The sequence below is a fragment of the Mesoplodon bidens genome (genome assembly GCF_964165515.1).
Source record: "Mesoplodon bidens genome assembly, chromosome: 4".
Classification (NCBI taxonomy): Eukaryota; Metazoa; Chordata; class Mammalia; order Artiodactyla; family Ziphiidae; genus Mesoplodon; species Mesoplodon bidens.
The window spans coordinates 67,531,223-67,558,555 of NC_138160.1; the positions used below are offsets into that span (position 1 = coordinate 67,531,223).

A 27,333-nucleotide genomic window follows, 5' to 3' on the forward strand; every position below is an offset into this window, starting at 1 on the left:
CCTTTAGAAAAATAATTGAGATTTTCAATACGAAAATGTTATTAAAGGGAAGGGAGGAAGCTAAGAAGCAAGCAAACATTCGATCACAATATAGAGGGTAAGATGATTAAAAAAAAGGTGATAAGGGAAGTAAAATTCATTTACTATGTTTTTTTCTCAGATCCTTCAAATCATGCAACCTTTTTCAAGGTACTCTGTGTTTTTGTACATGCTATCTATTTTTTTCAACCTTTTGGTCTCAACTCAAGAGTCGCCTCTTCTGAAAAGTGTTCCTTGTCCCTACTCCCCACACCAAGCAAAGTCTGTATCTTTGTACACCTATGTGTTACACACATACCTGCCACCCACCAAATTGTAGTGTAATTGTCTCCTCTATTTTATTGAGGTTCTTATCAATCCCCTGTGCCTATTAAACAAAATAGTGCACAGTAGTCACTGAAAAATGCTGAACTAACAGGAACTTGACAACAATTGCAAATAATGAACATTTTAACAAATTCAAGAGAACATTTTAACAAATTCAAAGGCACACTTAGATTACAAATTAACAATGCATGCTATGTTTTCTTTAAGAGAAACCTCCACACATTGCTTTGCATGTATATTTACTTGTCTGATATTTTGGAAAATTCAGAATGAAGAAGCAAATATATTTATGTTTATGGTAAGGGACCAGGCTGTAGGGTTTCTCCTCAGCATCCAAATCTTTTATCACTAACTGGAATTCAGAGAAAGTTCAATTGAGCAGCCAGCCTCGAGGTGCCTGCATATGGGAGTGTGTTTTTCTGAGTCCACTTAATTTGTAAGAGAGACACCCTCAAGAGTTCTGGATGCCTGAGTAGGCAAGCTGGCTGGCAGAAAATTCTTGGACCTGAAATAGTTCTCAAACCTAAGGTTTACCTAATTTTCATCGAGTACACCCAGTGGCAATGCCCTGTGACAATGCCAGGGAGTATACAATGGCACGCTATTCATTTTAATAAATTTAGCTAACTATTAAATAACACACATTGGAACTAAGGAGTTATAAAACACAAGACAATGTGTTTGTTCTGGAGGCTGTAGGGAAGAATCTCTTTTCTTGCCTTTTCCAGCTTCTAAAGGCTGCCCGATTCCTTAGCTTTGTGACTTCCTGATCACTCTGACCTTGACAACTTCTTTTGTTATGTTATGACTGTCCCGCCTCCCTCTTACAAGGATCCTTGTGAATAAACTGCCCTGTCTCCCCATAATTCAAGATAATCTTCCCATTCCAAAATTCTTAACTTAATCACACATGCAAAGTCCCTTGTGTCAAGTAAGATAACATATTCACAGTGTTTTTTTTTTTTTTTAAAAACGGGGTTGGAGAGAAGGGCATTGTCTACCACACCTACATTTCCTTTTTATAAAGAGGTATCCAGTAACATTCCCTAGACTCAGGGCTGCCTGTAGCAACTTCTGGAGCACATCCTCAAATACAATCAGAATGGTAACCTTTGGGGTCCTGGAATACAGGAGCCCTGCCCTGACCCTAACTGGCAATGAAAATCCCAAACTTTTTTTCTCCAAAGGCCCCTTTTACTATCCCTCCATATTCCAGACCCATCATACTACTCAGAGCTGATTAGAGCTTCTGATATGCTTCAAATCATTGTACTAAACTAACTTATCCAAACCAGAGGAAATACACTTAATGACTCAGTCACTTTGTATAATCAATCTGAAGTAAATCGCAATTTGTTAGGCCACTGAAATAACAAAAATAATTCAGACTTTCAGTTGGTCACCACTAGATCAAACTGTTCATCAATGAAAGATAGAGATTGGCCAATGCAAAGCTTAGTTTCCAAACATGAAATAACCTCTAGTGTTGACACATCTCTTTAAAATTCTCTGTTCTCAAGTCAATTTGAAAAGTTAGGAATATTTATTTCAGATTCAATTTCTATCATTCTATCTATAAAGATATAATTTCTTATTTTCAGAGTCATTCCTGAACGTTAAAACTATATTAAGTATGGATATAAGGGCAAGAATTCAATACAGAGTTTTGTTTTTAGCTGTAGAAATAAAAATGCTTCTAAGTAAAAGAATACCCAAAACATTAGGAACAGAGGAAAAAACGGTGAAAAGATCCAAGCAACAGAACAGAACAAATAAGGAAACATTGAGAAAAGCAGAAGAAATACACATATTGATATGCTAAACAGTGCTCTGCCCAAGATGCTAAATGACTGGTTTCTAACTGTACTTAATTGGCAGAAAGACTTCGACTAAGCCTCCAGTATATTCATTAGTCCTGGATCACTTGAGCTTCATGGAGCTTATTTACTTATTTTTAGGATTAGCAACACAAATTATTTAACCAATGTATTGATTAAGGCCCGTTTTTATGCATAACACTGTCTAGGAGCTTCAAATGTTGACTATGTGGGAAATACATTTTTACTGACATATTAACTAATTCTTCCAGTTTAACTGAATACCAAAATTTTCTAAAACTGCAAACACTAACAATTTTACTTGTTTTAAAAACCTACTGTTTTTACACAAAACTAAAGTCACTGATCCCTTTCTGGAGGTGGAAGGAAACCCAGAAATGACATTCCTGACCTAATTGTGATAGAAATTATACAGCACTGGAAAAGTGGGTCAGCATTTTATCATTTACAAATCTAGGTGAGGTCAGCATTTCCCAACTAGTTTCTACTTTTAAATTCATATGCACCACTATTATCCCTTAAAATGGAGAACGTGGAAATACAGGGACAAATGTAAGGTAATATGTGAATGTGCAAAGACACCCAACACGCCGTGTGCCCAAGATAAGTGACCACAGGTGACTGAAAAGATTTCTAATAACACACAGAAATATTAACATTTTCTTTTGCACCTCAACTCTATTCTCCACTGGCAACATTGGTGGTCATTTGTGCCTATTTTCATCTCATTGTCATGGTACCTAGAGTGCATTTGCTATATTTGTGCTGCTTAATTTGAGCTATTTTATGGACACCTCACATCTAAATATAAAGCAACAAGAGTGTCACAGGTATTAACAAGAGAAAGCATACATATAACTATGATTAATAGTAGACCTAAGAAAATGAAGATGTAAATGCTTCACATGTCCTTGATAAATTGATAAGAGAATTGATAAGAGATAAGAGAATTGATAAGATAATTGATAAGATTGATAAGAGAAACTATTCTGAAGGAAAAGTGCAAATTCTGCTATGAAAAAAGTACTCTGATCATGCAGTCAGATAAAGACAAAGAATGACAAAATGGAAAAACCTGCAAAAATATCAAGTCAGGGTAGGAACCCTGGCTACTCATTAGAATCACCTAGAGCTTTAAAAAACAATCAATGCCCAGAAATTTGGACTGAATTGGGTGGGCATATAGTTTCTCAAAGTTCCCTGGGAGTTTTTACTTGCAGTCAAGGTTACAAGTCACTGTGCTACAGAAGACCAGCATCTACTTCAGATACCTACCTATTAGCCTGAGGTAGTAGTTTTCAAAGTGTAGTTTATGGAATTTTTCATGGGTTTATGCAGTCAAAACTACTTTTATAATGCTAAGAAAATAACCTGCCTTTCTACTGTGATGTTATTTGTATTGATGGTGCAAAAGCAATAGTAGCTACAGAATTGTCATCTTAACAAACTCCCTCCACCCTCAACCACTGAGGCATACAAACACTGCTTTTTCTCTTGAATTTCCTGTGGAATTATCGGCATTGTTGTGTAATAAAAAGGGCTCAAGGTTTGGTGACAAACAGAGCTGTTAAGTTTAAATTTGAGCTTCACTATTTATCAGCAGTATGGTCTTGGGCAAGACACGTAATCATTCTGCGCCTTTTTCTTCATATGTACACTGTGGCCAATAATGTAAGTTTTCAATAAAGCATTGTATGTAAAACACATGACAGAGTAGGTGCTTAATCAATATTTCCTTGCAATCCAACCAATTATCTAAACTGGAGTTGTGCTTCACCACTCCTTACTAAGCACCATCAAAATGATTTTATTTATCCTTATCTTTCAAACCTAACTACTATTGTCAAGAGTTAAGGCATTCAATCATCTACTATCACTGTATTTGTTTCTAAACTAGTCTTCCAGATTTTAATCTTCTATGTAAATAGACCCTGCACATTGTTACCAGTTGGTTTTCCAAAATGCACACCATTCTTTTCCCTGCTCAAAGTTTTTATCAGGTACACAAACATCATCAAAATATAAAGGCCTTGAAATGACTTTAAGATCTGGCCCCAATCTTTCTAGTCTCATCTCTCATCATTTCACTGCTTAACTTCTGTTCCTGCCAGTCCCCAAGCAACTATTCGACTTCATGCACTTTGTGTCCATAACTACCATTTCCTTTATCTGTCTGAAGGATAGAAAATGCTTTCCCAGCTCTAGCTAATGATTCCTTCCCTAATCCCTACTCACTCCTTAATATACAGGTCAGAGTGTTACCTCTTTGGGGATGTCTCCCCAGCAGTTCTGAGCCACAATTACTCTTTGCTCTGTTTCTAACATATTTCCTATGTATCTCAGCTACAAGATGAGGGAAACTATCTCACACCCTTTCTCTGATATTTGATTTAACTATAAAATGGGGGCAATAGGTCCTACTTTGCAGGGTTTATGAGCATTAAATGAATACATCTGTAAGTCACGTAACACATCAACAGAGGAAGAAATGAAGACAAACTTCCTCAGGTTGATCAAGCAAAGGCTGGGCACTGGGAATGATTATAACCCTGTTTGGCTCAGTCTAAAGCCCATGTTCTTTCCACCACACATGTCGTCTCTCTACGTCCTAGCAGCTAACACATAAAATTTACTTATTTAATACTCGCCCCCACTGGACTGTAAAATCCTTGAAGACAATGAGCACGTTTTACATGACTTTGTATCCCCAGACTCTCATTCATTTGAGTACCAACTCTGACACTGTGATGTAGAGATTAAAAGACGCAGTTCCTACTTTAAGAGCTCTGCCTAGAGAAGGGAAAAATATAGGCAACACTTTACTGCTGTTTTCTATGCAAGAGAAGCACTGGGGGTATATACATGGAGTACAGATGTCCAAATAGATACCTAAAAGGAGCAGAAGAAAACAGAAGGTACAGGGAAGGCTTCTTGGGAAGAGACGAAATTAAAAGTATTAATTCATAAATGATATAATTATCAGACTGTTTATGCTTTGATACTTGTAAATTATTATTGCTGATAAACATTTTATGGTCTTCAAATGCATTTTAAAAAATGGATTCATTAAAATACAGTAATTCAGATTTAAGTCATTATCACTGGGCTACCTCACAAATATACCAAGTGTAGGTACAAACTCAAAAAGAAACCTCATTGTGTAGCTCTTCCAACTACAATGTACGTTTTCTGAAATGTGGACAACTTAAGCTCACAGGAACAGGGCAGGAATGAAAAATTAACCACCGGGCAGTTGTTTCTATTTTCCCCCATGTCTGATTGACATGTTATATCTGATAGCAACAAATCATTACGACATATTTTATCCTCAGTTATGTTGTTTTTATTAACAACAGCATGAGGACTTCTGGCATCTGGACATTAAAATAAGTTTGAGTTCTGGCTTCACTACCTACTAGGTGTATAACCCCAAGCACGTCAGTCTCCTTGTGCCTGACTTCCATTGCCTGCAAACATATATTCAGTTTCGAGCCTGAAATAAGACAGTGCTTATAAACTGATTTTTCAAATGCAGCCTGGCACATAGCAAGTGCTAATAAACGAGAGCTATTATAGTTACTTTGAAAAAACAAGTATGGCCAGATGATTCAAATACTATTAATCTTAAACACAGTATGTCTTGCTTCTGGATAGCACATAAGACAGTAAGGTGATGAAAAGAATAATCTATCTCTGACTGTACTATGAGCAAAATAACCCAACTTCAGCCTCGAAGAGCATATGCAAGAATTAAGAGTAACAGTCTCTCTACTCTTTTTGAATTGAAAAAGGAACATTTTCTAAGTTAAATAACCGCTCACTCATGACACAAGTGTATCCGTCCTATCATGTGGTAGGTGGAAAAAGACGCTGGCCAAGGAAGGAATAACCCGCTAATAAACTGCCATCTCATCTATAAATGGTAAACTTCTCCAGGGAAGACACTGTGACTTATGCCCCAGCTATAACCAAAGTAGCTGGCATAAAGCAAACAACAATTAATGAGTTTTCGATTAAATGTCTAAGGGTTTTGTGCTGTATGGGATTCTGCAGGAACTTCTGGGAACACAAGCTCAGCAACTTTTCACTGTATAAGAGCTTTTTTGTCATGGTTGCTTTTGATACCATAATAAAAGGCATGCATCTTTTCCCCATAAATATGCTCATAAACGCAAATCTGGCACATGGACCTCATACATTCACCTCGAGGCCTGGTGTAGAGGCTGTTGGCATTTACCGTAACGAAGGTGAAATGCCTGCAGACATAGCTTGGGAGATTTTTGCTATTACTACTGATTATTACATCTGTCCTCTGCCTATGCTGGCTTTATTTTTCTCAACCTGGAGACGTAAGCATTTTGCGAAATTTTGTGACTTATTTCAAGCTTTTCTAAAAGGCCCAAACTATTAAAGGAATCTGCAATAAGACAAAGTAACACATAAAACCTTCTTAATGTGCGGAAGGGGAGGAAGGCCCGAGGCCAGACACACTCCAAGCACATTAAGCTCCTAGAAGAGAAGCCACCTCCGCAGACAACTCCAATCATTAAAATATAGCTCATAAAGTAGCATCTCTAAAGTTGAGAGAATGGAGTTGGAGGGACCCAAAAGGCCACTAATTCAACATGTGAAAATTAAGGTGTAGCACTTGGGGTTTATTTGACAGCAGGGAAATAAAAACCTGGATCAGGCCCGCGGAGAGAGAAGGCGCCGCAACATAACAAGCGCAAACCCGGGCAGCGCTAATGCCTCAAAATGACCACAAAGAGTCTAAGTAACTGATGGGTTAAACCAAACCAGCGCACTTCTTCGAAACAAGTCAGGAAAGTGGCCTCGGCGTGTGAGGAGGGGTTCCGCGGCCCCGGGGTCTTTCTTGGGCTGCCGGCCCTCGTTCTCCCTGGTTGGACGTGGAGGGGCCACATGGCTCCCGGGCCTGTGCATCCTCCGAGGCCCGGGAAAATCAAGTTAGTGACAGGGTTCCCTAGCCGGGGACCCAGGATCGCCGCCCAACCCTCCAGCCCTTGTGCGGGCCCGCAGCCCCTTCACAAAGCTCAGCCGCGACCCCAAAGCCCCGGTTCTTACCATAGTGAGGCCGGCGAAACACCAGCCACATCACCCTTCCGGGCCCTGGGCGGAAGAGGCGTGCTGGCCCGACTTGCCTTTCTCGCTCCTTCCGCGGTCTGGTTGGGCCTGTCAGGGTACCTCCTCCTGAGCCGCACGTCTCAGACTCTACGATAGGCTCCTCTGTACCGGAAAGGGCGGGGTTTAAGTGACGTCATTCAGCCCCGCTGAAGTAAATGACACTCTCATTGGCTGCTGGTCGTCTGCCTGTGGGAGCGGGGCTTTTCGAGGAGACCGGAAGTGGAATTACTGACAGGTAGGGTCCTGAAGTGGCGACTGCCTCGTTAGTCCAGTTCTTTTCTTTTTTAGCTTTGTAGAACTCCGCAGCGCGCAAATTTTTTCCTGCTTGGATTCCCCCGCCTACGATGTGTAAGCTTTTGGCCCTTCTGTTTATGGACTCTTCGGGAACACCTGGGTTCCCTGGGCTTACACGCAGGGCGTTCATCTCCTGGGCTCCCTTCTCAGTTTCTCCCTTTGCACCTGAGAGAGATTCTTTGGAATGTAAAGCGCCTTTGAAATGCCCTGTAAAGTTGTGGGATTAGGAGGACACTTGAATTCGGTGGGTTGTGTTGAGAAGGTGTTGCATAATTTCTCTAACATTGGCGTTCTCTCTCTTCCAATCCCCAGCTTTTTGTAAATTGTAAATGGGTTCCATCTGGGGCTGAAACGTACTAGGCCCGTTGGGGTCAGGAAAGAACTTTCTGTGGTAACAAATGGAAAGGAACTGCGTTTCCTGAGTTCAGTAGTTGATTAGGTACTCCAGAGAAGGAGTCCAGCTGTAAGATCAATAACATGCCAACTTTTTCTTTTAATCAGTAGTATTATTATTTAGCTTTCTCTAATTTTAATAATCCCATTAGATAAGACTCTATTCCCCCCCACCCCGAGATTCTTTTTAAAATGTTATCAGTTTTTTAATGCTTTGACTTAAAGTGGGGTAGAGAAAAAGAGGAAAGGAAACTCACATGAGGTGTTGATTTATGTGCTGTTCTTGGCCAAACTATGAGACCCTTCTATATTTAGGGCAACAGTGATTAGAACATTTGGGTTTCTCCTGTGATTACATCGTTGGCTACAGCCCAACACGTTTTCTTTTTCTTTTTTTTAACCATAACTAACTTTACTTTTGAATCTATTGAATTGTTAAGAGTTGGTCAAATACACAAATTTAGCAAGTATTTAGCTGAGCTTTATTCATGGGATCATGAGAGTGCAGTAGAGGAATAAAGATGGCCTGTTCCTTCCAGAAATTTAATGGGCATGGGGAAGAGAGGAATAAGAAATGTATAAAAACGTACTGTACCCTCCTCCTATCAAAAAACAAGCCATAGTGCTCTGGCTTGTGATTGCTTTAGAGTATACCTTGCAAGTCTTGCCATTCAAATTAAATAACCTTGGCTTAGTTATGGGAAATTATGTTGTGCAACTCATCAAGCTTGGCTTCTAAAGTAGTAACTGTGTCTGCAGACATTTTGCTTTCATGTGAAGATTGTTTTCATCTTTAGGAACGCTTAGGGTAATATGTAATACCTGAAGTGCACCAGGAAACTGAAGTTGTTAGAGATCACAATTTACTATATTTATGGATTTGAATTAATTTTAGGCCATGGGCTCTTATGTACTTCAGCTTCAAAATAGGAAAGAACAATGTCAGTTATTTTAAAGTTACCCATAGAGGAGCCCACATAGCAATAGATAAGGCTGAACATACGTAAATGTGTAGTTTGTTTTTCATGTATCACAGCAAACAAAGTTAATCTGATGTGTGGCAAGATCTCTAGGGAGGTGGTAATTGAGCTATATGGTCATTAAGCACATAAACTCCCTGCTCTTGGTTTTCACTGTGAACTAATGTAAGTACTATCTTACATTGCCGTTTCCAAAGTCTACTTTCCATAGCTCTGCTATGGATTCTCATTTCAAACTATCTTGGATCATTTTCTTACTTACTAAAAATGAAATCTGACTCTATTATTTCCTTCTTCAAAAATTATTGTCTCTCCTGCATCCAGAAGAGTATTTTAAACTTTGGTTTCATGGGTTCAGTAGGATTGTATGCAAAAATAGTATGTATTTATGTTTTTCTGTGGAGAGAATGCATAGGCTTCCCCAGTTATTGTAAGGATTAAATGAGTTATTACAAGTAAGTCATCTAGCCAGGTATTTGACATACACTAAGCACTCAGTAAGGGTTGCCTGTTGTGTGCCTGGCTTGCTTTCTTCACTAAATTAAAAACTCTTTGAAGGGAGGGATAATGGTGGAGGGCTGATTGACTTGCATGTTAAGCACTCAGTAAAAGGTTTTTTAAATTAATGGTTTTTAAAATTAAATTGGTATTGCTTTTATACCACCAGACCACTTTCTTCCCTCTTCTCTTTTTACTTTGTGTCTAGTATTGATAGTGTTGATTATTTCCTTTTATCTGACTTCCTTTTTTCCCCCTCATTCAATGATATTCACATATGTTAGAAGACGATGGTTTTACTTAACTCGTTTTCTTTGATCCTCAACTAGTTTTCTTTGATCCTCAACTAGTCTCCATAGACTGAGGTTGAAGTTCTTTGTTATCTAGTGTTCGTTTTTGTCCTTTTTTTCTCCCTCTTTTTTTTTTTTTTTTTTTTTTGCCGTACGCGGACCTCTCACTGCCGTGGCCTCCCCCGTTGCGGAGCACAGGCTCCGGACGCGCAGGCCCAGCGGCCATGGCTCACGGGCCCAGTCGCTCCGTGGCATGTGGGATCCTCCCGGACCGGGGCACGAACCCGTGTCCCCTGCATCGGCAGGCGGGCTCTCAACCACTGCGCCACCAGCGAAACCCAGCAAATTTTTAATATTGATAAAATTGGGCTCTTTCTAGGAAAAAAAACACCACTGAGACTTTCGTTGCCCAAAAGAAAAAATCTGTGTGAGATTTCCAAACTGTTGATGAGGCATTCATGCTTTTACTAGATGCCAGTATTGCCAATAGCTTTAAATTAAACTTTTGCTTTTGTGCTATTGGGAAATCCCAGGGTATTTACAAGGTAGTGCACAGATTTTCTCCCAATGATGGAAATTTGCTCTTAAGATTGAGTTAATGATGGTTAGTTTGTTAACATGATTTCTGATACTTGGCACAAAAGTTAGGTACACTAATTTTGCATATAAAACACTGTTTAATTCTAGATAATGAGCCAGACTTTCCAACTACCTTTTATGGCAGGCATTCTGGATTCAAACTTCTCTCTGAATATCATCATCATTGTTGCAGTCTGTAAACCAATCTTTTATAAATTTGTCTAGCTTTTAGGACTAACAAAAAAGGAAATAATTTAATTCGATAAATTCTGAAAACGCTTCGGCGGCTTTCACCCTTAGCAATGGGGTTGAAAATGATGATTAGGCTTGGAATTGCTGTAGTCAAAAACAAGTATTACTTGGAGTACACTCCTGAATTTGTGCCTTGTTTCTTTGAGCGTTACTAACCCTGCAGAAGTGACCAAAATGTTGAAATAAGCAAGGAGTTCAGTCTGGTCTTTGTGTGAGAGGATGCTATTAGCTTACTTGTAATTTTGTCGGAACAGTTAGTGAGAATTTTATTGAATAAAGAAAGATCTTGCTCAGTTGGAACAGAAACAAGTGGCTGCCAAGAAATAAGATGCAGTCATTCTTGAAGAGACTCATCAAAGTGTCCTGACAGTATAAATATTGACATGCTGAGATATGTCAATATTTACCATAGAATTTGGAAGTTGCCAAGTTCCTGTTTAAGAAATGTGACCCTAGCATTGAACACAGTATATCAATAAATAAGGAGCATGTCCAAATGAACAGCTGCTCAGAGAAAATCTCAGAGAAAATAGGATAACATCTGTCTAAACTTTAGGGCACTTCAAAAGTTAAATTTTAAAAATTTATTGATGCTTCTTTGGTAATTTTTAGGTAGATACATGTATAATATAGTATATTAATATAGTTCTATATGTAGGTTTAACTTAAGTGTTTTTTAAAAAAATTACCACATGGTTGCAATTTATAACTTTGTAAATTAGTGGTGCTGTGATACTCATCTCTAAAATGAATAAAAAATAAATCTTGCCATAATATTGTGTTTAAGCACCAACCTCTTCATTTTAAGCATTATTCTTACAGAAATTGGCTCGTCATGCCTTAGATATTACTTTTGGGAACCAAAAGTTTGTGCTCTGAGAATTTAGCAATAGAGAAAACATAAGCTTCTGAAGTTTTACTGTAATGAAGAAATTTGTCCTGGTTATTATCTGAAAACTATGTCTTAGAAGAAAATCTGTAGGGTAATGAGCAAGTAAAGTCAATATGTTTGGTTGAGTATCACAGGTCACCACTGTTAATTCCCATATGAATATCACTGTAATATAACAGAGCACTTGGTGAAAAACAGATGTTTGAAACCTTTATATCAAGTCATTGGAACCACACAAACAACGTGACATCTATTTTGCAGACTTCTAGAAGGTTAAACTTAACATTCTTAGAATAATAATAGTCCAAGCAGTCCTAGAAGAGCATAAACCATGGGTATTGGGACTGGTCCTCTCATTGCTTCTCTTTTCTGATAGCAAAGATTGATTTTGTACAGTAATCTAATCATGTTACCATATTGTAATGTTATGTTTATATTGTGAACAGTGAATCCAAAGTACAGTTGAGGTCATATATTCTTGCAGAAGCTACATTTGTTTCTATAAATAACTTGATAAACATGAAGAAACAGCTTTGCTTAGAGGTTCATAAAAGACTTTTGATCTATTTTCAGTGTATTAAAGACAGAAGCAAAAACACAATTTTAAAATTTAAATTGACTGGATCCCTCTTTTGGGGAGGCTTTGCCAATATTTTGAGGTAAGATGTTGAGTTTTAAGGAGAAAACATTAGAATATTAATTAGTGATTTTTAAAACTTGGGAAACATTTTTTGCCCTGTAACGAAGACTTGAACCTTTGTTTTGAATAGACTTTTATGATTTTTTTTCTAGAATCATTAGCGCCTTATGCAAAATATTTACCAGTTGTCTTCTTGAACCACCTGTTTACTGGTTATTTATTATGTAGTGACAACAAAGTCCCAGTGTTTTTGAAATGCCATGTGTTTTGGATTTGATAAGAACGGAAGCATATAAAGCTGAAAATGTAAAACTTCCTGTTTGGTATTGAATATTATGTTTAATAGAGTGTTTCCCAAAGTGTGTACTTATACCACTGATGGAGTATATACATTTGCTTACTTACAACTGTTTTGCACGTACTTTGAGATAATTCACGTAACCAATGAATGACAATGAAGATTCGTCCTGAAATATGCCTGATTCCAAAGACTGACACAGGTAGCTTAAGGAAAAAGGAATTTCTTGGCCTCACACCTAAAACATTCACAGTTAGATCTAGATTCTGGTGCTGCTGAAATCAGATCTGACCTGCTGGCCACCCCTCAGTTCTACTTTCTGCTCTCTTGGTTTTGTTCCCAACAGCTCCAGTCTTGGTTTTGTTCCCAACAGCTCCAGTCTTACAGCGTCGTAACACCAAATCCAGTAGAGAAGAGTATCTATCCTTTATATTCAAATAAAAGTCCTGAAATTGAGCCTTACTGGCCTTAGTTGTCCTAACTTGAATCACGTGCTCATCTTTGAATCAGTTACTGGGGATTAAAATGTAATGTTGGTTTAGCCCGGGTCTGTGTTCTGCTGGAACTTGGGGCCAAAAGTCAGCTTGCTCATAGCCTGTGGATAAGAATAGCAGATGTGAGGGGGGCGGTCACTCGAAGTTTTATTGCTACCAGTAGGGAGTCTGTTTTGGGTAACAAAAATCAACAAATTCTCTCTAAATGTTGGGTGAATGAACACTTTTAACCTGAATTGTGGTGGAGCATGGACCAAGACACTGATGGCATTCTCTGACCGATGTTTAGTGACAGCTAATAATACAGAACTCTTCAGTTGAGAATGGAGGAGGAAAAGTATAAACTAGAGTCATTCCAATTGGTACAGATTAAATGAATTCAGCCATTTAAGTTAGAATCGTTTATTGATTACGAGTCAGGAACTATAATAGGTATTTGACTTATATTGGTTAGATAAAAAAATCAAAGATATCATGAGTCTAATGATGTGCCATAGGATGGGAAATTTTGGAAAGTTTCAGTACAATTATTACTTCTGGTTTCTTTATTGTGGATATTCTGTGCAATCTTTGAATATACTTGTGATTCATATTGAATATTTTGTTCAATTAAAATTTTTTACACATTTTGGCCTTAAGACCAAATTACTATTTTTTAAAATGTTTGTTTATTTTATTTTATTATTTATTTTCTTTTTATTATTTTTTGGCTGCGTCGGGTCTTAATTGTGGCACGCGGGATCTTCGTTGAGGCATGCAGGATCTTTTTCGTTGTGGCGTGCAGGTTTTCTCTCTCTGGTTGTGGTGCGTGGGTTCCAGAGTGCATGGGCTCTGTAGTTTGCTGCATGCGGGCTTCAGTTGAGGTGTGCGAGCTCAGTAGTTGTGGTGCATGGCCTTAGTTACCCTGCGGCATGTGGCATCTTAGTTCCCTGACCAGGGATCGAACCCACGTCTCCTGCATTGGAAGGCAGATTCTTTACCACTGGACCACCAGGGCAGTCCAAAGACCAAATTATTAATGTATAGCTGATAAATATTGAAATAATTTAGGTATTTTTATTATCACCTTTTCAGTTGATTATACAAAACAGATTTTTTATCCTTAGTATCTTTGATTCATTATTGTATAATAAAATTCAACAATGTATTATGCACTAGTATCCCTGGTGTAATGTTTATCAGATAGGAGTATTTACTAGGACCAATAATGAGTTCCATACTTTTTTAGATAGGCTCCTAAATTTTGAAGTATTAAATTATATATGTAAGAATAAATTTCTAATAGACGACTTTTTCTTTTTTACAGAAGTACCCTATACAAACAATTATCCTGATGGTCAAAGAACACTTTTTGAAAACACTTTTCTTTTTCTTTTTCTTTTATTTATTTTTTTAACATCTTTATTGCAGTATAATTGCTTTACAAGACTGTATTAGTTTCTGCTTTATAACAAAGTGAATCACTTATACATATACATATATCCCCATATCTCTTCCCTCTTGCGTCTACCTCCCTCCCACCCTCCCTATCCCACCCCTCTAGGTGGTCACAAAGCACCGAGCTGATCTCCCTTTGCTATGCGGCTGCTTCCCACTAGCTATCTATTTTACGTTTGGTAGTGTATATATGTCCATGCCGCTCTCTCACTTTGTCACAGCTTACCACTTTTCTTTTTATACATTTTATTATGGAAAATTTCAAACATATGTAACAGTAGAGAGAATAATGGATTCCTATTATCTAGCACAACAATTATCAACTCATGGCCCATCTCATTTCATTTATATCTTACTCAAACTTCACTCTTCTTTTCTAAATTATTTTTAAACAATCCCAGACATCATATCACCTGTAAATATTCTAACATGTATCTTTAAAAAGTAAGGACACTGTAGAAAACATAACCACAATTCTATTAACATAGCTTAAAAAATTAACAGTAATTCCCTAGTACTACCAGGTACCTAATCTGTCTTCAAATTCCTCAATTACTACTTCATAAATTTTAATATTTTGTTAGTTGAGTCAAGATTTAAATAAGGTCTTTAAATTGCAGTTGCTTGTGGCTTTTAAGTCTCTTTTAACTTAAATAGTCCAACCCTCCTCTCCCTTTTGCACGGAAGTTTACTTGTTGAAAAAACTGTCAGTTGCCCCATGAAGTGTCCCACTGTTTAGATTTTGCTGATTGCATCCCTTTAGTGCCATTTAACATGTTCCTTCATCCCTTGTGTTGCCTATAAATTGGAGGTTTGATCTGATTCTGTTGAATTGTTTTTTTTTTTAGCATGAATATATCATAAGTAATGCTATGTAGAGTTTTATGGCTTTTACCAAGGCAACCAATGGGTTATGAGTTCTTTTTTGTATTGGTTAAGCCAGTGGGTTTTGAATTCTTTTCTGTTTATATCTCAAAATACAGTAAGTTTGGCTTTAAGACAGAATTTGTATTAGGAAATAAAAGAAGTCAGGATGTGGGGAAAGGGAAGAGGAATACTTATATATATAGATATGTTTACTGGCCATAAATTTGTCATTACTCTAGTAACTCTTCACTTCTCTAATTTTAAAACAAGTGATGTTAGGAGTTCCTGTCTTGAGCCATATAGACTCAAAGAATGTTTTTCTTTAGAATTTCATGAGTTCTCATTAGTAGAAGAAGGATTGGCTCTATACCTTGAAAATTCTGTTTGTGGTTAGAATAATCTAAAATAAAGCAGTTGTTTGTAGAGAAGGTATGGTAAAGTTGTATAAAGAACTTTCCCTCTACTATTTGAAGTCTGTACCTGGGTTATTTTGGGTTATACATCAGGTCATGATTTAGATTTGTGTTAATACATTGTGATACTTTGTTCATAGGTTAAGGAAAAGCAATTCAGTACCTTGATAGTTATAAAATGAGAAAATTCAGAGAGAGGCTGAGAGCTAAGAAGTAGAGTTAAATATGAGACTCATAAAGAGGCTATCTAGGGTTGAGACACTTTTAAGGCAGTGTGTTGGATAGACCTAGTTTTGAATACACTTCTATCTTTACTACACCTTGCTGAATTTCAGTTTTCTTGTTTTTAGAATGGTTCTGAAGATTAAAACAATATATGTAAAATTCTCAGCACAGTTCATGACATATGCTCAGTTCATTTTTGTTCCACTCCCTCACTGACAGCCACATAGCTTGAGTTTTTAGGATAAATTAATGACTTAATAAAGCTCTATCTGTATCGTACATTTTAATTAGCTATATATGTACCTTAATTTTTCTGTGTTTATCTAGTTGTTTTTGTTCTCAGATTATTACCACCCTCTTTTTCATTTTGTCCCGAGTCTAAGAACCTCCTTAGATGTTAAACCAGATATACCTGAACTGAATGTTTTCATCTAACTCTCTAACCATGATCTTCATGTCCTAGAATAGTCTAACTTGATTGAATCTTATTGGCCATCAGTTAAATAGATACCTCTATTACAGATAATTTCCAAACAAGGTTTAACCAAAAATTAGGCATTTCCAAATAACACCAGTTCTGTAAAATTGGTCATGGTCATCATTTGTCTATGTTTTCTGAGCAAGCAAGATACCATACTAAAAGACACAAAAAATTTAATATGATTTTGTTTTTGAAAATTTGATCATTTATTTTGATGTACGTCTTTATTTAGTTTGGAGCTAGGTCCCTTTTTATAATGAAAAGCATTTATATCAGTGGGCATCTTCCTGGATATTTTGTGCTATGTTTCATTGGACATTCTTGTATCTTGGCCAAAGAGGAGTATTCATGCAGGAAGAATTGAATTTACTAATATGCGTTTCACTTGTTAATTAAAGATAATTTTCAAGGCATTGGATTACATTGTTGTTGTTTTTAGTGAATCTACGAGTTTATTATTGGAATTTTATTTTATAAACATTGGATTCCTCATATGGACATACTCTTAATATCTCTTGTTTTTGTTTATTTTGGGCCTGTAAGTTTTTTTTTTTTACATTATAAAATGTAGCAACTTCATATATCATCTACCATGTATTTAAGGTATCTCTTCCTTACTTTTTTATTATTATTTTAGCTCCCATCTAGCAAAATTATATACTACCTTGTATTTTAGTTATAATTTTGTAGAACTCTATTTTGTCGTGTTCTTGTAACTGGATTAAAAGCTCCTGAGGGAAGGCATCATTCCTTTTTTTTTTTTTAATTTGCTGTTGTTCTTATTGAGCACAAAGTTTGCACATAATGCTTCCTCAGTGAATGTTTGACTGGTAATGGAGTGGACTTTTTTTAACTGGCTTTCCTCAAATTGATATCAGTTCATTATTTCAATTTATGGAAAGTTTTGGTTTTGTTCTATGTACTAAGTGACTCTGAAACTAACTTTACTTTGAATGGCTTTTCAGATCAGCTCTTTAAATTCCTCATTGCAAAATTAAACTTACTTCTCTTCCACAAAGTAGCTTCATTTGTTACTAAATATTTTATTAATTCTTTGGGGAAAGTGTTTGTTTAAAAGATAATTATTTCTAAAGAATGTGATATTTCCAACTTCTTCCTAATGAGAAGAATCATCATTGATGACTCTGTAGTTTGAATTTTGTTGATGACTTTAATTGTTTTATAGGATGAACATCTCTGATTCAGTGCTATTTCATAATCTTTTTAGGATTTAGTTTCAAAATTGATGTTTTGTTGTAGTCAGAAAAAGACAATGGATTGATTAATCTTTCTGATTAATATGGTAATGCAAAGAGGCTCTTTCTTAGCTATGTGACCTTATTTTTTTGCTGCCTGCTACAGATATTGGCTGCCAGACACTGCCATTCCACACTGTAGAAGCACAGCCTCCAAAATTCTGATACCTTAATAACAAATGACTTTTAATCTAGGTTAACTTCATTGCTTGCTTTATTCAAATGTTGTAGAAGTCAAACCATAGGAAGTCAGCAGAGTGGTACTAGAATTCTGAAGCTGTCAAAATTCCATTTCAGAGTCAGAAGCTGTATACTCTAAACTCACTGTTGAGTGATTCAATGGGCATAATTCAGCTCAGGCCCTCTTCCATCAGGAGGAAGAGCTGGAAGAATCTCTCTGACCACGATGATCCTGATATCTTCCCTATATTAGACCTTCTTTCTTTTTTCCCCAGTTGGTGAATAAGATGATTGACAGCTGGGATCCTTGGAGGCTGATTCTAACTGCTTTCAATGCTTCTGGACCTTGAAAGGATGGATAGATATTCACAGGTATAGACCAGAGGTAGATATTTTAGGAGAGGGAATAGCATAAGCAAAAGGGCAGTTGCAAGGGTGGATTCAGAATTCCTACTCAGCCTTTAGGTCTTAGATCTCATTTCCTCTAGAAAACTTCCCATGACTGTCAATCTGGGTGTGTCTGATCTGGGTTCCCCTCTTGCCTCTTACTGCCTTTTTATGACTCTTAACCTCAATGTTTTGTAACATGTGTTTATTTGACTTTCTCTTCATGAGAGTATAAATGTTCTGAGGTCAAGGGATATGTCTATTTTATTCATAGGTCTATTCTCAGCACCTAGCATAGTACCTGTTGTCTGGCAGGATCTAAATAAATATTTATACATGACTCGTCATATTTCAAAAGTCACTTTTTTTGTGAGAGGCCAATCTGGGCCTCTTTATCCAGTGACATTAGAAAAGACCAGATTTCTCAGGTAAAGATTCCCTATTCCAAGAGCTTGGGGACAAAAGAATTGATTTCCGATTTAGTGGAGGATATACACCAACAGCCTTAAATAAAGCTGGACTAAGGCTATTTTGTTTGGCACATTGGGGTGTTTTCCAGCACCAATAACCAATTCTCCAGTTCTCCAATACCAACTAGGTGTCCGAAAATTCTATTTAATTCTTACACTGCCTACCTGGAGTTAGTGTCAGTTTCCATAGGTTAAAGGGTTCAGTCCCACAAGACTGCTGTCACTTCAGATGCCAGTTGCAGGTCCCGGGTCACCCATACTTCTGACCTGCTACAAATTGGGGGTTCCCATGACCATCTCCTCAGATTTGATAATTTGCTAGAATGGCTTACAGAACTCAGGAAAACACTAAAACACTTTACTTTTTAATTTACTGGTTCAGTAAAAAAGATACAGCTGAGGAACAACTGGAAGAGATGCATAGGACAAGGTATAGGTTAGGGTGCAGAGCTTCAGTGTATTGACTGGGTAAGCCGCTCTCCCAGTACTTAGATATGTTCACCAACCCAGAAGCACCCCTCCCCCAATTTCTTTGTTCCAGAGTTTTAATTGAGCTCAATCTCCAGTTCCACACTCCTCTCTGGAGTTGAGGTGGGGGTGAGGCTGAAAGTGCCAACCCTTTAATCTTTTGGCCTTTCTGGTGAACAGCCACATCCTGAGGCTATCTAGTGACCCCACCCTAAGTCAACTCATTAGCATAAACACTGGTATGATTGAAAGGGGCTCTTCATGAAAAACAAAAGACACTCCTGGTGTTAGGACTTGTACTCTTCATAAATTGTACAAGGCTTGATTTAAATTTTAGGGATACAAAGTTTCAATTCAATTTGAGAATGCATCACATAAGGGGACTCAGAATTGAATCTTTTCTTTGATCTTGGAATCTCCTCCCACTAGAGTTATCCACAGTCTGTTCAGGGATGTGTTTGGAAGTGACTCAGACTCAGCAATTACAGCATGGGAGATAAGTGTGTAATTATTCGTCCAGTTAGGTATGTTAAGTAATCATGTGCCATTTATAACTTAGTATAATTTGAACCATGTGAAATTGCCATTTTTTTATAGGTTAAAAAATGTGAAATATTGGCAATTTCATATGGTTCCTAAATTCTTTTGTTTGGCTGAATTAGGTAGGGTCACCAGTTGAGGATATGTTGTAGGGTTTTTTTTTCAGGGTTAACTCTCATTTGTACCCCAGTCTTATCATTCATCCCCTTGTTTGCCATTAGAAAATAGGCAGATAAATGGGTATAGTTTTAAGTAAATGGTGGATTTGTGAATGGGGGAAAAGTATAGTACAAGTCTTGTTTCTTTTCCATACAAGTGCTTTTAGTTACATTTCAGTTCTGAGCAGCACATTTTTCTAGTAGAAGAGGCTTGAATCTTTTGATCTTTTTGATCTGGCCACCCAAGATGTCTATTCTCTTGATTTGTACATCCCCTGCTTAACCAGTGCCTGCTTCACCTACACCCTCCTCACAGGACTGACCTTCTTACATACGTGCCCCTGCCCCAGCTAGTGATTGTTCACATCAAGGGTCAGTGAGGGGCCTGTGCCCCTCTGCTAGTTTCCCTGGTAGTTGAGGAGCCCACCTGATGTCAGTTCCCCCTGTAACTGGGAACTTCCCCCTTCCCACCCCCCTGGAGCGAAGCCTGCCATCACATCCTGCCTGCTGTCTGCCACACTTGGTGAGGTGTTGCTCCAGGATCTTGCTTCAGACATGTAAGCTCCCCTTATACATTAAACCACTCATGTCTCTGTTACTGACTCCAGGCTCTTTCTTCGGTCTTGAAGCTGGGCAAGTACAGGCCTTGCAGGCCTGCATGGTGTAGCCCAACAACTTTGTGTAAGCTTAACTGATGGTGTTTCATAGGAACCTCTTCACTCTTTCTGAAATTAAAATATGAGAGAGGGTCAAAATTTTGAGGCTTAAGAAATCATAATTGTTAAATTCTTAATGAAAAAATACTGTTGGTTAAGCTAATACTATATTTGAGGTACTATCTTACTTCTTCATTTCTGTTGTGTCTTTCTCATAAGAAACTGCAATCAGAATGGAAGTATTGTTGTGAACATTTAGAAAGTTTCCAAAATGTTAAGTATACTCTCATTCTTTCTGCCAAAGTTGTTTGTAATCAAAAGTGTCCATTTGATGAATATAAAGGAAATCATAGTCTTGGAACTTTGAGTCCAATTCTAGGTGTTAGATTTTATGTGGGAAATTTATTCAGGCCATTTTATTGTTTTTTAATACTTCATTGGGTAAGAGAAAAGAAAGGAGAGGAAGTGGAATTTGAACAAATCACTGAAACTAATGATTATTAATGGTGTTTGTAAAAGATAAGCAGAGGAAATGAGCAGTAATATGATATTTGGAATGCCAGCAGCTGGCATTCCATACTCATAAGAGATAATTGAAAATAGTCTGTAACCATGGCAAAGATACTTTAGGTTTAGACTTATTTTATTGTTCTAATGCTTTATTCCTGAAGCATCAGATTGTTTATTTAATGTCTTCTTTGAATATCAGCTGTATATTACAAGTGTTTGAACAAGATTATACCAACAGTCTTAATTATATTTTGCTCTTAGGGTAACCAACCATCCTAGTTTGCCTGGGGTTGTTGAGAGATTTCCTAGGACATGGGACTTTCAGTGTTAAAACCGGAAAAATCTCAGGCAAGCCTGGACAGATGGTCACCTTACTTTCATTTCAAATTTAATCGAATGGAGAAAATCCTGACATAATTAGAAAGGTATTTAAGAATCCTGTAAATTCTTTACCCTTAACGTTTAGAAAATTCTAACTTGAAAACATTATTTCAGGAAAGCATTTCTTCTATAGAAGGTTAGTTTTGTTTTAATTGCTTTGGAAATTTAAAGGTAAATTGATTTTGTGGTCATTTTTCAAAAAGACCTTAATTTACCCTTTGGTCACATAGATAACAACCAGCAAATCGACATGCTATTAATAATGAAAATGCTAGGAATAAATTATTAATTAAAAAATACTCAGTGTGGGAATTCTGATAAGATAAACAGGAATAGTCATTGCTTTTAAGAAGTTCTGAACAAATAAGAAAATAGTCTTCTTTTCTGAAATTGTTATATGATGTTTGTGTTAAACGTAAGTAGCTGAGCGGCTGTTGTATAAACCTTTCTTTCCTTTTTATATATCCTTGAAGTTTTGTAACATGATAAACTTTTAAAAATTTATCACCACACTTTTGGTTTACAATTTATATTTTTTTCTTTTCCTCGTTTTTAAAAAAGGGAAGGTCAAACAAAATAATGTGATCAGGAATCTAATTACAGACTATTAACAGCATGTGCATGTGCTAATCTTTATTCTGAACTCACTTTAGTTATCAGCCTACTTTTCTCAACAAGGGGGCACTTAAGTTAATTGCTTCATTAGAAACATGCTTTTACCCCTTTCTGATCCATAAGTACGACTCCTTGGCAGAGCTGCAGAAGTTTGAACACCTGCAGCCCAAGCATCTTGAAAGGAAGCCATAACTCACTATAAAGGAAAATAAAAGAAGCTCAAGTTCAAAATGGTGTTATCAATGATACAGTGTTGTCACTAACTTGAGCTGACCTAAGAGAATTGGCTTCTGCATTGCTTCTTATCAGCATCCAAAAGGGCATACAAAATTCTTTGTAAACTAATTTAAAAAGTGTCTTGTTTATTCAGAAGCAACTGTGAATGGTATTTGTTCAGAGTGTAGATCACATCAGCCAACAACTTATTTCTCTTCTAAGAGAGAAGCCAAGTATCAAAGACACAAAGTACTAAAGATAAGCTTCTCAATTCTCAACTGTTCTGAGCTCTCAATAAAGCTACTGATGTACAAATTGGGGTGGGACCCAACTGTTTCCACCTGCAGGCTTGTCTTAGATCCTTGGCTCTGGCTCGGAGAGGTGCTGATACTAGTCTGACCTTTAGTGCCCTTAGAAAACAAAACACAGGCTTTCTTATGGCCCTAATCAATCATTCCTTCTGAAGATTCCATCCCCTTTTTTCAAGTACTAGTCTTGGGGCAAAAAACCCATGGCTGACTATTCCCATTTACAGTGCTGGTGAAAGCAGAGATCCTTGATTCGCTCTTAGGGAATCTTAAAAGACATTATAAGTCATCCTTTTTCCTGTTTCTATGGTGGAGTCTTAGATGATTTGTATTTGATATTTAATGAGAGGGTGACCTCAGTAAGTAAAAGAATGAAGTGCTTTCAAAACTGGTTCAAATAGTATATTATCAGGAAATTAAGACAGTTGATATAAAGAAAACATAAGGCTATTGAGGCATAAAATACTTATAGGATACTGAGTTGTCACATTTGAGCTATTAATATGTTAAGTCCCTAAGTGTGGCCAGCAGGTAGCATCCAAAATTTCAAATCTGAGTTAACTAGAATAGAGTCTTTAAAATAAAATCATTTACTTTCTGTGATGAGTATCTAGAGTTAATCAGAAAATTGGAAAATATTTGAAACATGAATAATTCAAAGATGTTAGAACTAATCTGACCCCTAAATGTCTTTTTAACATTATTATGACTAAAACCTTTTGTATCATTGTGAAAGTAGGATTTACTGATAGGTATCTGGAATATTGAATTTCAAATTAACTTGTTTCTATAATTAGAAATTCGTCACTTGTTTCAAACATGCTAAGAAATAACAGTGAAACCAATTGCTGTTTTAGAGTAATTCTAAGTTTCATTAATGCTAAAAATAGCCAGGATTCTTCAGGCACATTTAAGAAAAAATAATCTGCGTAAGTGTGTGTGTATCTTTGTGTGTGCATATAAATTCTATACAGGCAAAAAACTTCATCAGTAGTTTCTATTACATTCTTCCCTCCCGGAATTGTGGTTTTGGGCCCATTAGAATTATGTAAGCCTATAAGTATGTCTTTTTCAATGATTGGCATAGAAAAACCGTAACATATTTTCCAGTAATTTTCGAATTTAAGAATTGCAGACCATATGGGTAATTTACTGCATGTTAAATGTATTGACTAATTGATCTAAAGAAAATATTTACAAGTGGATGAAGCATTTCAGAATTAAGTACATCTAGGCAAAGAAGAGCTCAATGTAGGAAAAATTTTTGACTAAGTGAAATATTTAAAAATAATTATATTTTTTCAGTGATTATGATGTAGTCAAATTTACAAATTTCATATTTAAAAATATTAACATAATTGATGTGGCTACAAATATGGTTATTTTAAACTGTCTTTTTCTTCTGGGAAGAAGAATAATTTTCTAAGTAAACTTTAGGCAGATATTAGAATGATTGATAACTTATCAATTTAGAGGTATCTTACACTTTTTTTTGGAATTTTTGAATTTTATTTTATTTATTTTTTTATACAGCAGGTTCTTATTAGTTATCCATTTAATACATTTTAGTGTATACATGTCAATCCCAATCTCCCAGTTCATCACACCACCCCCCCACCCCACGTTGCTTTCCCCCTTTCGTGTTCATATGTTTGTTCTCTACATCTGTATCTCAGTTTTTGCCCTGCAAACCGGTTCATCTGTACCATTTTTCGAGGTTCCACATATAGGCGTTAATATACGATATTTGTTTTTCTCTTTCTGACTCACTTCACTCTGTATGACAGTCTCTAGATCCATCCACGTCTCAACAAATGACCCAATTTCGTTCTTTTTTATGGCTGAGTAATATACCATTGTATATATGTACCACATCTTCCTTATCCATTCACCTGTCGATGGGCATTTACGTTACTACCATGACCTAGCTATTGTAAATAGTGCTGCAGTGAACATTGGGATGCATGTGTCTTTTTGAATTATGGTTTTCTCTGGGTATATGCCCAGTAGTGGGATTGCTGGGTCATATGGTAATTCTATTTTTAGTTTTTTAAGGAACCTCCATACTGTTCTCCATAGTGGTGGTATCAATTTACATTCCCACCAACAGTGCAAGAGGGTTCCCTTTTCTCCACACCCTCTCCAGCATTTGTTGTTTATAGATTTTCTGATGATGCCCATTCTAACTGGTGTGAGGTGATAACTCCTTGTAGTTTTGATTTGCATTTCTCTAATAATTAGTGATGTTGAGAAGCTTTTCATGTGCTTCCTGGCCATCTGTATGTCTTCTTTGGAGAAATGTCTATTTAGGTCTTCTGCCCATTTTTGGATTGGGTTGTTTGTCTTTTAGTATTGAGCTGCATGAGCTGTTTATATATTTTGGAGATTAATCCTTTGTCCGTTGATTCATTTGCAAATATTTTCTCCCATTCTGAGGGTTGTCTTTTCGTCTTGTTTATAGTTTCCTTTGCTGTGCAAAAGCTTTTAAGTTTCATTAGGTCCCATTTGTTTATTTTTGTTTTTACTTCCATTACTCTAGGAGGTGGATCAAAAAAGATCTTGCAAAAAAAAAAAAAGATCTTGCTGTGATTTATGTCAAAGAGTGTTCTTCCTATGTTTTCCTCTAAGAGTTTTATAGTGTCTGGTCTTACATTTAGGTTTCGAATGCATTTTGAGTTTATTTTTCTGTATGGTGTTAGGAAATGTTCTAATTTCATTCTTTTACATGGAGCTGTCCAGTTTTCTCAGCACAACTTATTGAAGAGACTATCTTTTCTCCATTGTATATCCTTGCCTCCTTTGTCATAGATTAGTTGACCATAGGTGCGTGGGTTTATCTCTGGGCTTTCTATCTTGTTCCATTGATCTATATTTCTGTTTTTGTGCCTGTACCATATTGTCTTAATTACTGTAGCTTTGTAGTATAGTCTGAAGTCAGGGAGTCTGATTCCTCCAGCTCTGTATTTCCCCCTCAAGACTGCTTTGGCTATTCGGGGTCTTTTGTGTCTCCATACAAATTTTAAGATTTTTTTTGTTCTAGTTCTGTAAAAATGCCATTGGTAATTTGATGGGGATTGCATTGAATCTGTAGATTGCTTTGGATAGTATAGTCTTTTTCACAATATTGATTCTTCCAATCCAAGAACATGGTATATCTCTCCATCTGTTTGTATCATCTTTAATTTCTTTCATCAGTGTCTTATAGTTTTCTGCATACAGGTCTTTTGTCTCCCTAGGTAGGTTTATTCCTAGGTATTTTATTCTTTTTGTTGCAGTGGTAAATGGGAGTGTTTCCTTAATTTCTCTTTCAGATTTTTTGTCATTAGTGTATAGGAGTGCAAGAGATTTCTGTGCATTAATATTGTATCCTGTAACTTTACCTAATTCATTGATTAGCTCTAGTAGTTTTCTGGTGGCATCTTTAGGATTCTCTATGTATAGTGTCGTGTTATATGCAAACAGTGACAGTATTACTTCTTCTTTTCCAATTTGTATTCCTTTTATTTCTTTTTCTTCTCTGATTGCTGTGGCTAGGACTTCCAAAACTATGTTGAATAATAGTGGCGAGAGTGAACATCCCTGTCTTGTTACTGATCTTCGATGAAATGCTTTCAGTTTTTCACCATTGAGAATGATGTTTGCTTGGGTTTGTCCTATACGACCTTTATTATGCTGAGGTAGGTTCCCTTTCTTCCCACTTTCTGGAGAGTTTTTATCATAAATGGGTATTGAATTTTTTCAAAAGCTTTTTCTGCATCTGTTGAGATGATCATGTGGTTTTTCTTCTTCAATTTGTTAATATGGTGTATCACTTTGATTGGCTTGTGTATATTGAAGAATCCTTGCATCCCTGGGATAAATCCCACTTGATCATGGTGTATGATCCTTTTAACATATTGGTGGATTCTGTTTGCTAGTATTTTGTTGAGGATTTTTGCTTTTGTTGAGGATCTATGTTCATCAGTGATATTGGTCTATAATTTTCTCTTTTTTGTGATGCCTTTGTCTGGTTTTGGTATCAGGGTGATGGTGGCCTCATAGAATGAATTTGGGAGTGTTCCTTCCTCTGAAATATTTTGGAAGAGTTTGAGAAGGATGGGTGTTAGCTCTTCTCTAAATATTTGATAGAATTTACCTGTGAAGCCATCTGGTCCTGGACTTTTGTTTGTTGGAAGTATTTTAATTTCAGTTTCAATTTCATTACTTGTGATTGGTCTGTTCATATTTTGTATTTCTTCCTGGTTCAGACTTGGAAGGTTATACCTTTCTAAGAATTTGCCCATTTCTTCCAGGTTGTCCATTTTATTGGCATAGAGTTGCTTGTAGTAGTCTCTTAGGATGCTTTGTATTTCTGTGGTGTCTGTTGTAACTTCTCCTTTTTTATTTCTAATTTTATTGATTTGAGTCCTCTCCTTCTTTTTCTTGATGAGTCTGGCTAATGGTTTATCAATTTTGTTTATCTTCTCAAAGAACCAGCTTTTAATTGTATTGATCTTTGCTATTGTTTCTATTTCAGTTATTTCTGCTCTTATCTTTATGATTTCTTTCCTTATGCTAAGTGGGTTTTGTGTGTTCTTCTTTCTCTAGTTCCTTTAGGTGTAAGGTTAGATTGTTTATTTAAGATTCTTCTTGTTTCTTGAGGTAGGCTTTATTGCTATAAACTTCCCTCTTAGAACTGCTTTTGCTGCATCCCATAGGTTTTGGATTGTCGTGTTTTCATTGTCATTTATCTCTAGGTATTTTAAAATTTCCTCTTTGATTTCTTCAGTGATCTCTTGGCTATTTAGTAATGTATTGTTTAGCCTCGAT

The 27,333-nt window shown here is 36.6% G+C and overlaps 2 protein-coding genes across 8 annotated transcripts in view; one reads left to right on the forward strand and one right to left on the reverse strand.

Moving 5' to 3' along the window:
• Positions 1 to 7,396, reverse strand: part of TMEM167A (transmembrane protein 167A) — a 33,538-nt gene extending 26,142 nt beyond the window's left edge. The window contains exon 1 of the mRNA XM_081232753.1: positions 7,287 to 7,396. Coding sequence (XP_081088879.1) covers positions 7,287 to 7,289 — 3 coding nt within the window. The 5' untranslated portion in view covers positions 7,290 to 7,396. The remainder of the gene's footprint in view (positions 1 to 7,286) is intronic.
• A 123-nt stretch (positions 7,397 to 7,519) lies between these two features.
• Positions 7,520 to 27,333, forward strand: part of XRCC4 (X-ray repair cross complementing 4) — a 368,161-nt gene continuing 348,347 nt past the window's right edge. For 3 of the 7 annotated variants that reach the window (XM_081231083.1, XM_081231088.1, XM_081231089.1), the window contains exon 1: positions 7,566 to 7,694. The gene's annotated coding sequence lies outside the window, so the exon portion shown is untranslated. Of the gene's footprint in view, positions 7,695 to 7,730; positions 7,885 to 18,090; positions 18,188 to 21,406; positions 21,430 to 27,333 lie in introns of those variants that run through there. The other 4 variants (XM_081231084.1, XM_081231085.1, XM_081231086.1 and 1 more) reach the window with 4 other exon arrangements.